Below are 12459 nucleotides of genomic sequence, written 5' to 3' on the forward strand. Positions count from 1 at the left end.
CTTCATGGGGCAAGGTGAGCTGGAAAACTGGCTTGTTGTAAAGGAGGTCTTGGTGGATGCAAAAGGAAACCCTAAAGAAATAGTTTAGGCCTAAACCAAGTTTTGTAGTTTGCTTGTTAAGCTTTTCAAGCATTCTGAAATCAATCTAGTAGTGTTGAGGTAACTTTTAAACTTTTTTTTTCTTTTTTTTTTCATGAAAGGTTTTTTCCTTTGCTTACTGCTTTTTTTTAAAAATTGTGTGCAGGTGGCTGTGAACCACTGCCCACCTTGCTGCAGTGACAATACCAGAGATTGCAGTAGTGCTGTCTGCCCCACAGAGGGCCAGTTGTAGGGTGTGGACACCTGAGTCCTACCAGAGTGGCTCAAGCCATTCTGCAGCAAGTATGCTGGGAGGCTTATTTGCAAGTCTTCATGTTGAAACAAACAGCACACAGATGCAGGGATATTTACAGCACAGGCTCAATTTGTTTTACAAATACTGACAAGAAATGTCTTGTTTGGCAGCAATATTTAGCGGGAGATTTTGGCTTTGCTCTTCACATCCTGCTGTACTGGGCTTCTTTGCCTTCAGATCCAAGCCTTGGCAAGGCTGGCAAACATGCAGAGTTGTGGTTTGTGCTCTGCTTCCCTGTGGCGATGATGGCAGTCTATTTATTTTCTTTTTTTTTTTTTTAATTGATGGTGCTTTTTTTGTTACTTGTCAAGCAAGAACATTCTGCTGCATGGACAGAGATCAGTGTGAATTGCTGAGTCTCGGCAGCATGTTCTGTATTTCATGTGGTGGAGGTTTGTGGCTGCACGTGTGGCATTCAGGACTTGCTGGATGCTGGTTTGCATGGAAACAGTGCTCCTTGGCTTCTGTTGTATCTGTGGTATAAGGCAGAGATTAGCTTTGAGCTTTCAGTGCCAGGTTGACTGGTCTCAGGGGGAGAGGGAAGTTAGTTTTTCAGCATGATGTAGGAAAATAATTTGGTTTCTTACTGAGACAGTGTCGAGTAGAGGAGGTTGCCACTCAGTTTGCCACTTTGAAGCAGGGTAGCAGAGATCCCTGGAGTGCTGGGGCTTGGGAAGTGTAGGGAATGGCATGTGCTTGCCTTTCCTGCACAGTGGGGCTCACTTGTGCCAGGTGCTGTGCTGGAGTGTGAGCCCCTGCATGTGGCATTGTAGATAAGGTCCTTGTTCAGCAGAGCTCAGTCAGTCCTGCTGGAAGATCGACCCTCCTTCTAGAGATGAGGGGGCAGCTGGAGAATTGCTCACAGCACTGAAGTGGTCACTGTTTGCTGCTGTGTGCTGAGATAGCATGTGTGGCTCTGTACACAGTTAAACATGAAGCTATTTCAATTGTGAATTAAAGACTCCACAGTGATGTGACAAAAATGTTTTATTTTAGCCTTTCCATGTTTTAATTAAGAAGTCCTTGCTGAGGCTTTTGACATTGAATGTGGTGGTGTGAGAGATGAGAATACTGACCTAATTACACCTGGTGAGATGATTGGTATTGGAGATGGAGCACATCATTGCAGATTGCTAAATCTTCAGTGTTCCAGAGAGATGGATCAGGCAACTTGGGAACTAGTGCTCTGGGATTTGTGTCTGGGAAGATGCCACATTAATGGGAGCTGGAAGTCACAGCTTTTGTTTCTGACTCTGCTAATGAGTCACTACTTGTTACTTTGTGCAGTTACAAGAGGTATATCTGTTTTCCAAGCAACTGGGTAAATATTGCCTGATTCATTAGTCAATGTTTATAAAGAGTGTGGAGAACTTTGAAAAGAAAAATGCTGCAGCAGCATGAATGGGTGCTCTGTAGGGTATTCAGGTGAAATTGGAATGGGCATGTAACAAAGCAGGAGGTTGGGCTGTTTGTTGAATTTTTTTTTTTTTTTGTTGTAGGCTGATGAAAACTTGGAAAATTGAAGGGCATCATAGGGAGTTGAAAGCTTAGGATATCTGCAAAAAAGCAGAAAATGATGTGATATTTTCTTTCTTGGAGACTGGCGGCTTCTAACTCTGGCATCAGGTTGGGTTTGTGCTGCAGAGCCTCTGCATCTCCCTGATCTCTCAAAACCTCTATTTTTTAAGGCCTGGTATAACAGGAGGAAAGCACTGATGTGGTCAAGTAAAATAGGAGTTTTGTTAAAAATAGAAACTCTTGTCAAATCCTTGTGGTGGCAAGTAAAAGGTACAAAGTGATGTGCCTGGGAACACAGTAAGATGGAATTACCTTTTGAGTGAAAGACAAAATTGCTGCTGCTTGTATTTAAAGGAGACAAAGCTCTAGTCTCAGTTTGTGATGTCCCAAGGTGTGGTTTTGAAGAACAGTCATTACAAAGTTATTCTCTAGCCTTGTTAAGTGAATTTTGTGATAGACCACAGTGTGGCCAAGGACTGATGTTACTTGGAAGAGTGCAACCAGTTTGGGTGAAGTGGAAAGAAGGTGAAGTGCCTTTGTTGATGAGGAAAAAAATGTGTTTGACAGGTTGTAAAGCCCATTGTGGTCAGGTGCAGCTTTGAAGAGGTTGAAAGTAGCTCTCTCCATCATGAATATGATTTAGGGAACACTCCTGTGTTTTCCAGTTACTGAATTGTCTCGAGTTTTTATTGACTTTAACTCGTGCCCAATTGTGGATTGGTATTTTTAAAAAAACACCCATTTCTTTGGCTCTGGGTAATTATTCTCTGCTCAAACTTGCATGGTTCCCTTTACTGTAGGTCCCAAACATAAACAAAGCTGTGTGATTTCCATCTGCTGTCATAGCGCGTGTGCTTGGCTTTAGCACATCAGACTGCTAGGAAGAGGAAATGCCATCTGGTTAAAATGTCTGACTAATTTTTGTTTGGTTTTAATCCCACTTTTTCTGCTTTTGTGTGTCATTCTTTTAGTCCCTTTTGTGTGTCATGTGCATCATTCTTGTAGTCCCTATCCCCAATAATTACTTGTTATTGTAGCAGTCCCATGACACTTAACATAAAGGTAAGACCATAATTTGGCTGGCAAAACTGTACATTCAAACCTGCAGAGCTAAACATGCTGGTTCATAAGAGAGCCAAATGTAATGAGTATTTGTCTTTCTGGGTTTTCTGTAATATCCCTATTTTTCTGTCTTTTAGATGAGGTCTTCCCAAATTTCCAATTTCCAAATGCTTAGATACAGAAAGGCTTTACCTATTCACACAGTCATAAATGAATGTGTTTAATGCCTTGACATAGCAGGGAGGAATTTCAGAAATAAGACTGGCAGTATGGATGGTGTTAAGAGTAATTTTGCTCTCTAGTTTTTACCTTCATCCTGTAAAGCCACTCAGAAGTAGGATTTATTTAAGAGAATAAGTCGACTCATCTTTCGTACTTGCAGCTGAATTCTAAAGCTGATGAAAAGCTTTGAAATTGCAAATAAAACTGACCAAACCTAATTGAGAGAGAAAAAAGGAAGAAAGTCTCCTCTTGCCTTGGTACAGCCCTTTCCATCCAAGCAGATTTTTGGTGCCTGGGATTTCTGCATCTTTCTACAGAAGCCTTGAAGGTGAAAGGCAGCTCAGGAGAGGATGGCTCATGGTGCCAGCCTGGGGGAGGCAGCAGGAGCTCTGTTTGCAGCTGGTCCAGGGGAGGTAAGGCAGATGTCCCTCAGGAACACTTTGCAAATGAGTTATACTGCCAATGTGGTTCTTGTGTGAGTGCCATTGATAAGGGCAAACTGCATTTACAACATAGATTTTCAATGCCTGCCTCCTGTCTCTGTCATAACCTGTCTCTGTGGTTAATGCTCATTCACATTAAAGCCTTTTTATTTTACTGTAAGAGTAACCATGCAGGAAGTGTTGTGCCAATCTGAAAAAAATCCTTTTTAAAGTAAGCTCTCAGTTCCTAATTTAAACCCATTCAATTTGGTGTATTGCATTAATTCAGAAACACAGGACAATTAACTAAATCCATAGTAATGGTTGGGTTTATGAGCCTGAGCTCACGTCTGTTTCATCCTAAACTTGAGTATTCCGTGGGTTTTGCCTAGAGTTGTTCATTAACCATTTCTTCAATGTTGCTGATTTTCAGACCAAAATTAAGAGTAAGAGAGCTCAGATTCAATGTAAAAGAAGTCATCTCTGTTTTTCTGCACCCAGTAATTAATTTAAAACATCCTCTAGCAGCCATCCTCTCCTGGCCCATGGTGCACCTAGAGATGATAAATGGGTGTACACAGGGCTGCAGCATCAGTGTGCCCATGGGTGACATGTTCAAAACCTGCATTTTGGGGTTCTTAGATTCAAGTGAACTCTGTCTTTGAGTAGTAGTCATCTTGTGTCCCAGTCAGGACACTGTTCCCCTGTGCCATGTTGTGGGATGAGAAAAACTGTTGCTTTGCAAAGAATTTGACTGTTTGGTGGTGTTAGAACTTCCTTCAAAGCCTTTGGTGATCTTGTGAATGTGTTTACCTTATGTGGGCTGCCAAGTGCCTCTTGCTAATTTATATTTCCATGGAAAGTAGTGTTCATTATAACTTCTTGACTTTCTGCAGAGGCTGGAGCTTATAATTTTTCCCTTAATTGTTTTAGTTTGACGATATGATGATACATGCTACCTCTTTGTCTTGGTTTTCTTTCTTCTTTTTGCCTTGCTTTTGCTTGCAATAAGAATTAATCTCATGGGTTTTAATTTTCAAAAAATACTTCTTTGTAATCTTATTCCTCTAGATCCCTGGCCTCTCTAATTGACTAATGGGCACAGGGAGTCGTTTATATTGGGTGACAAGTGGTACTGGGTCTCCACAGCACATGGATTATTCTGTTTGCATTCCTGGCACGTTCCAGGGGAGTGTTTGGAGCAGAAGGCTGCAATCATCTGCAAGATGATTGCAATCCCCCCTTGAAGTGGGGATTTTTGCTGCATTCTAGGGGGTAAAATCAGGCCCTAAATTCACATGAAACTCTGTTCTGTTCATCTGCTAATCCTTATCTTTAATTCCTTCCAGCAGTACATTTTCTGGTTTTGGCTTTCACACTCCCCCATCCCTTAAAAGATTCAAGCTTTTCATGTGCCGCACTGTTTGACTGGTTCATTTGTTCTGTGCTGTGGAAACCTGTTGCTATTGTTACTTGTTCTAGAAGATAATTTCCATCAGGAACCCATAATGATTGCAAAACGCTGCTTTGTTTTTCAAGACAAATCTTGTGTTTAAGCTTTCTGTGCTCATTACTTCTGCATCCGTTTCTCCTGGGTCCTGTTCCTATTTTGGTGCCTGCAGGTCCTTAAACCCCACTCAGGAGCAGAGTATCTAAGTGCCTTTCTGCACTGATGGCTGAGTATGGGTTTTTTGTTCAAGTAGGTGTAAGCCATTACCATTTAGCTCTTTGGAGAAGTGCAAGCCAGCCTGATGGTTTGAGAGGTGATTTTTTTTCCCTAGGATTTTTTTTGTGTTTCTGATTTGAGATTGGTCTCGAGAGAGTGATGTGGGAAGGAATGGGATCATTGTAGAAAATGAGGAACCTTACAAATGTGACACACTGTTAGCAGCAGTAATTGTGGCAGCTGCAGCCCAAGATGGGAGGGACAACTGAGGATGATGGGGAGGCAAGCAATGCCTGCAGTCTGAGGAGAGTTTTCCTACATCTATCTGTTTTTGTTTGGTCAGCAAAGTACACAAACTGCTGTGTTGTAAATGGATCACACAGTCTTTTGTTGGAGGGTGGAATCAATAACTACAAGGAGCGCAAGTCAAAATCCCATATTGTCCCCAACAATGGCTGATGAATTCCCTTTTTTATTTCAAAACCTTTTAAGAGCACATCTGACTACAACTGACTGTTAATGACTTCCTCTTTCAGATTAGGTTTCCAAGTGCAAGTGTCTTTCATACTTTTAGGAGGCCTGAGGAAATTTTTGCTGCTAACACTTCTTTTGCTGCTTTTCTGGGGTCACAAGCTCAATTAGTTGTTTGGCAGGATCTCAACTCCATGCTTTCCCAGGATGTTCATCAGTCTGTTGTCTGGAGACTGTATTCTATGGAAGGTAGCCAGAGGGTATTGCAGAGGCTGTGCATTGGGCTGGGAAACTCTGATAATTTACTTCTGATAGCTGGACTGAAATTGCAGTTGACCGTCCCTGAAGTTGTAACTGGAGTTCTCTCTGATGGTTTTCACTGTAACATAAAAGAATGAAAGCACCTGAACAAAGACAAGAGTGAGAGAACGTGCTGGTAACAAGATGACAACTTTGACTGGTACCTTCCAAAGCTGTTCCAGTCTTGGGAGACTTGCTTTATAGGCAGTCTTGCTTCCTCTTTGCTGTATTCCCTTGCTCTTGGAGCCTGCTCTTTCTCCTTACCTGCTCAGTTTTGTCTCTTCCAGCTGTTGGGACAGTCACTGATGTAACAGAGCCTCCATTGCATTAGAGTCTACAGGAACAACTGTGATATAAGGATAGCTTATGTGGATTGTTGAGCTCTGTTTCAGAGGGCAAGACGTACAGATAAGAGAAAATCTGTTTGAAAATTGTGAAGTCTGTGGTTTGCATGTGGTTACATAATATACTGATAGAGGAATGAGATAGTTTTTGTGCAGGCACATTTACTGACCTGGTTACTTAAATTGGTCCTGTCAACGCTTTTATTAATTACTTTTCTTGTGCCTGGAAACTCGGTAGGTATGGGTGAAAAAGAAAGCTGGGTGGACTCTGCATTGCAAAGTATTAGGGGATATGCCAGGGCAGTGGCATGGAAGTGATGTGGCCACACAGCATGTGCACACTCTGCTGTTCCAGCTGGAGACATGGATGTTTTGGGATGGCATTTTTGTCATTGCTGGAGAGGGGATTGGACAGTCATTCCAGATCCTTCCTCTGCAGAGATGTGGTTCTGGGGCTGTTTTCCTGTCCTCATGAGAGGCCAATAAGCAGCATTACATAATAAGGGAAATAATGAGGAAGTTGCAAAAGATGTTATTTGAGCTCATGAAAGAGAATGGTGCTGAGGATGTTTGGTCTTACAATGTTCCTTTGGGATCTGATTGAATTTGCCCCAAGGAGGGGGTTTTGCACTTCTACGTTCATACACCATTTTTTTACTTGAGATCCATCAGCTTGGACTTGGTTTAGATTTAGAAATTATGTGGACTTAACTGCAGCAAAACTCCTGGGTCTTACTTTGTGTTCCTTCTGTCTAGCTTTATCTTCTGTTCTTTCTGTCTCCAAATTACCTTGACACATTGCTGCCAACAGTGTTTTTCTGTGTTGCTCCTTCTGCCGCTGTGGTCTGCCATCAGTATCTCTCACTGGTTCTCCATCCTTGTGGCCATGAGTGTCCAGATGTGTGGGCAGTCCTGGACAGGCAGAGCAGTGCCACTGCTAAGGGGTGGCTGTGACACGTCCCCTTCAGGAGCTGGCTGCACTGGTGCTGAGCCAAAGGAGGCCAGGTCTCCATGAATCCCTCGCCACCCTCCTGCCCTGGTAACAGCTGGCAGCTTCTGCTGAGGGATTATTCATGCATGCTAACACTGACAGGGGACCCCAGAGGTTTACAGGGAGTGCTCCAGTTGGGCTTCCTGCCAGCTCCATCTTAGCCCCCAGTGACAGAAACGTGTCCCAGTAGAGGAGATGGGGACATGAATGCAAAGGAGTGAAGTGTGCACGCAATCTTTGCAATGCACCCTACCTTTGTTCTTATACAGAATTATTCCCTAGGTCAGCTTGGATCATTCATTTCATTCTTCTTTTTACCAAGCTGTCATGTCTTCACTTCTCCAGCAAAGGTTTGATTTTGTGGAAGGGGAGGAACAGAGAGCATGCCTGTGAGATTGGAAGGAAACTGTGCCATTGCGCCACTTAAGGTTTGACCTTATTACCACAGACAGCTGCTGGTTAGGTCCTTGTGGCATTGAAAATAGGTTGATGTTTTGGATGATTTTCCAGGGAGATAATGCTGGATTATTGTAGGACTGCCTGCAAGGATCCCTTTGGCAGTAGCACAGCAGGGACCTGCCAGGGTTCAAATTGCTGTGGACAGAAATGGCAAGAAGCAGCCAAGGATGGCTGCAGGGGACACATTACTGACCTCATCCTCAAGGCAGTATTTCCCGAGCCTGGTGCCTTGTTGGGAATGGCTTGGTCTGAGTTGGTAGAATGCTGATTTTGGGGGTAGTTTCTGGCTTCTTAGGTTGTGGTTTGTTTTTGTTTTTTGGGTTTTTTTTTTCCTCTTTTCCTTTTATTTCCTGTTTTGGGTGGGGTTTTTTTTGGTTATTTTTACTTTTAGTCATTATAACAAACTCTTACACTGCCTCTTCAAGTGATATAATTAAATTGCAAGAACTGGAGTCCTAATTACCCTCTCCCATGTGAGAGTTGAGGAGCTCATCTTCAGAGAGAGGCTGTTGGCTGAGATTCAAAAGATACAAATCTCAGAGTAGGCTGCATCTGTGTTGATATTTACTCTTATTAAGAATAATGGTCATTACCATGTGATATCAGAGCAGGTTGCTCTTTGCAGGTTATTTTTGTCTGTCTGTAAGTAGGCAGAAGGAAAAGCAGACGGGTCCATCTCTGCCATTTATGTACATCTCCTTTTCTGCTTTTTCCAAATAATTGTTAGCATAGCATCTGAGCTGGTGAGTCTGGCATGTGCAAAAATCTGCACTTGATGCATGAAAAAATTGCTGATACATATTTAGACATTTCCTATTCTTGGAATTTGCTCCTCTCCTATCCCGTGCATCAGTGCAGATAGCTTGCATAAACAGGCTTAACTCTCAATGCAGTGGTGCAGAGAATCTGCCCACTACATGGTAGGAGACATATTGGAGCAAACTGCTGCTTTCTTTCCTCTGATAATGGCTGTGCATTCAGGCAGCTGTGTGAATCTCTGCAAATGGAGAAATCCTGAAAGCAGGGCACACTTAGATCCAGTGAAATAGCTATTCTTATCTTTTTTTTTTTAATAGAAATTCATGCAAACAGAAAATGAATTGCTAGGAGTTGAAGTGGTGGGAGTGGCTAGCTGCTTACTCACAGGTATAGCTCAGTAATAATGCTTTGTAGCTTTTTTTTCTACTATAAACCTTGCAGTGTATTAGTATCCAGTCAGATCTCTAAATGACACATTAGGGGAAATTACTCTTTCTTCCCCATGTGGTTAGAAGTTGCACCGAATAGGTGGTAGAAATAGGCACAGGATTCTCTTGATACTCAGTTTAGTCCTCTGCTTATGCCAGAACAATGGACTGCACATCTTGGGGCATCACCTGTTTCTGAGGTTTCAGCATTACACTTGCTCACATCAAGCACCTAACATTCATCTTGGAAAAGCTGAGATAGCCACACATACACCTGTACACTGGAAATGTTTGGGAAGGTCTGGAGGAGCATTTCTGAATGTTGACTGTTGTGTGGGCTGACTATAGTTAACTGCCTGGCACTCAGCTGCAGCAGGGCCACAAGACCTTCTCCATGCCTCTGAATCTGCCTGGGGTAAGACAAAAGAATGATCTGAAACTCATGTCTTCTCTGGAGATTCCTTGACCTTCCAGTCATTAAGGTTTAGCCCATGGGACCATTGAAGAACTGAAGGGAAGAGAAGACAAAATGTTTCTGACCCTGGTTTGATGCTGCTGCAGGTTTTTTGTATAAACTCCATGTGGTAAACACATTTTTTTTGGCATAACTCCAAATCCAGGCTGTTTGTTCCATAGTCTAGTTTTGTTACAGGGAGATGTGTTCACATTATTCAGTTCTCAAGCTCAGATCTCCAGCCTCCCAGAGAAGCAAAAAGTGTTCATGAGCTACAGGATGTGAAAATGCAAAACTGTCATGAATTCAGTAAGACTCTTCAGAAATACTTCTTTTCAATAGAGATTACAAGTGCTCCTTCCTGATGCGGTAGTTGTGTGCTTTGTTAGTTCCTGAAATACTCATTTCTATCTTCAGCATAATATTCTGATTTTGCTGCATGTGTCCATGGCACATTCCTCCTTATTTCCATGTACCATAAGCATTTGGGAAGCTTCCACTAAGGTGCATTCTCACTTGCAGCTCACTGTGAACTTGGTGTTTGTTGTTCTCCACATTTGTAGAAAGGCAGCTGGAGAACATTGGGAGAATTAGCACCAGAGCTGGCAGCAGCACTTAATTTGGTGGGGCTCTTGCAAGCCTTGCATCTTGTTGTCTCTAATCAGTTTAAACTTGATGGGTTTTCAGTGTTTTCATTTTCTAAATTGATTTATCTGCGTAAAAGGTACAAGTTGTCCTCTGCTGGGAACAAGTTTCCAAGCTGTTTATTCTTGCTGTTTGTCAATGCAGAGAACAGCCTTGTCAATGTGAATCATCTTCTTTTCTCTTTTGCTCATCTCCCCAGATCTTTGACCAACTTCTTATTCACTTCAGTCTCCTTATGGCTCCACTCCTGCACTTTTTAGGAGAGCAGCTGGGCTGTGAAGACCCTTTACCTGCCCACTGAAACAAATGTATTTGCAGTTCTCTCCCATGACCATTCTCTCTTCTTCAAGTCAGCCTAATCTGGTGCTGGAAGCAATTAAATCTCATTCAGTTTGAAGACCACCTCCAGCAGGTCTGTCTGCTGATACCTCCCTCCTTCTTTAAGAGCTGGTTTTCCTCTATTTTCCAGGTGTGGCTCCAGGTCACATCTTTTATACATAGAATGAATGGGGTTGCTGGGCTTAGGGCTCCAGAATTTCAATTGGTTTTTGTTATTTGCAGGACCATTTTAAGGCGAAGTGCTTGTGATTTGGACTTGGACATTCCACAGACATGGGGTTTTTTATTATCTTCTGCTCTTTCCTTTTGAATCTTTTCACAAACAGTGCCCTTTGACCCTGACACAGTAGCATGATCTTACTGAAATTTGACTTTCTAAATTTTATGTTAATCTCATGGACAGAAGATCTGCTGAGGTCCTTGGACATGCTGGAATGAGCTGCTTCTCTACTGGTTAGGGCTTGGCTTTGGAATGTGAATTTAACACAGTTCACTGTGTCCTGACCAAGCAAACAGAGAAATTAAATTGACTAATGGAGCTTTTCACAATGCTTGTCCCACAAACTTAGCTAAACAGCTTCCAAATTACTTGTAGTTTGAATTAATTGCTGATGAGGAAGCACAGCAATGAATTCTCAGAACTGAATGCATTTGATTTTCTTTTTGGTAACCTTTCTTCCAATATGTTTTTTGCAGTGATACCGAAAGCCGAAAATTATGCAAGAAGATGAAGGTAGATCCTAATTCAAAGGAGAAGGGAGTGGATTTACTCCATTATAAGTGAGTGCTGGGCTGGGATTTGTAGGTCATAATTGTTGATGCCCCCATTAAGGGTGTTTATTCTTCTTTCAGCACCATGCTGCTGCAGCATTAAGATGACTTATTTTTTTATCTTATGAAGTTAATTGCTGTTTCTTCAATTTGCAAGCATGTGTTATGACAGAAGTTGAGTTAAATTTAGTTTGTTGTTGAACAGAGAACACTAAAAGCACAAGCAGGGCCAGGGAGAGATGTCCAATAGACTAAAATTGCCCAGTGCATGGACCTGATGCCTGAGAAGCTCTCTTGCTTTCTGTCACTTCCCTGCTGGTATGTGCCTTGGACAAGTTGCTTCACCTCTCTCTGCTTTTCTGACTTGAGATAGTCCTTCATAATGTGAGTGGAGACAGGCAAGTGTTGGGAGAGAGCAAGAGATTTTTCTTCCTGAAAATAATAGGAGTGGGAGTACTGTTATGTACACCAGGCAGCTGCATCTCCATCTCCAAAGATCATGCCTTAGTAAATAATCTTGTTAAAGTGTCGGGAGGAAATTGTTTACTGGGAAACTGTTTTCTTTACATTGGTTTGAACCCTCCTTTTTCCTTCCTCTTGTTCCTCCCCACCCCCCCTTAAATTACTGTACTGTAAATTCTACTTAGTTCTGTGGCTTCAGCAGGATAATGTTCTGGTTAGCAAGGAGTCAGGAAGAGCAGCTGTATGAATTCCAGTAATGTTACTGTAAGTTAACTCTATTCCCCACTCCTCGTTTAACAGGGATGGTGCATTTCATACTGCATATAACAGAGCGGTTACATTGAAGGTAAATTCCAATATTCCATTATTATTCTTCTGGTTTTGCTAGATGGGGGTGAGACATTTGTGGATTAAAAACTGGTTTTGATATTTTTTCATGCTGAAGGCATGAAAGGGATGGGATTAATCTTCATAAACAGCTGTCAGAATGGCCTAAAGGTTTTTGTGTGCATACATGTCTGTCAACCACAGATCCAGGAAAATTGTTTATTATTTAAAAGATTGAACCCATGTTGAACTGAATGGTAAATTGTAAGTTAACTTTCACACTGGTAACAACTAAGGATTTTCTTGTTTTGATTATAAGGTGCTCTTTGTGGTAGTATAACTAAAAGTATTAGCTGATACTGCATTTTGATTAGGAGTTCTCTGAGGTTCTTAGATTGTGTGTTTATAAACTTTAAAGAGAGCTG

The 12459-nt window shown here is 42.0% G+C and overlaps 1 protein-coding gene across 1 annotated transcript in view; it reads left to right on the forward strand.

Annotated features, from left to right (window-relative positions):
* Nucleotides 1-12459, forward strand: part of PDIA5 (protein disulfide isomerase family A member 5) — a 96648-nt gene that overhangs the window by 16983 nt on the left and 67206 nt on the right. The window contains 2 exon segments of the mRNA XM_079311026.1: nt 11171-11254; nt 12008-12053. Of these exon segments, the coding sequence (XP_079167152.1) occupies nt 11171-11254; nt 12008-12053 (130 nt within the window).

Source organism: Erithacus rubecula (genome assembly GCF_903797595.1).
Source record: "Erithacus rubecula genome assembly, chromosome: 8".
Lineage (NCBI taxonomy): Eukaryota > Metazoa > Chordata > Aves > Passeriformes > Muscicapidae > Erithacus > Erithacus rubecula.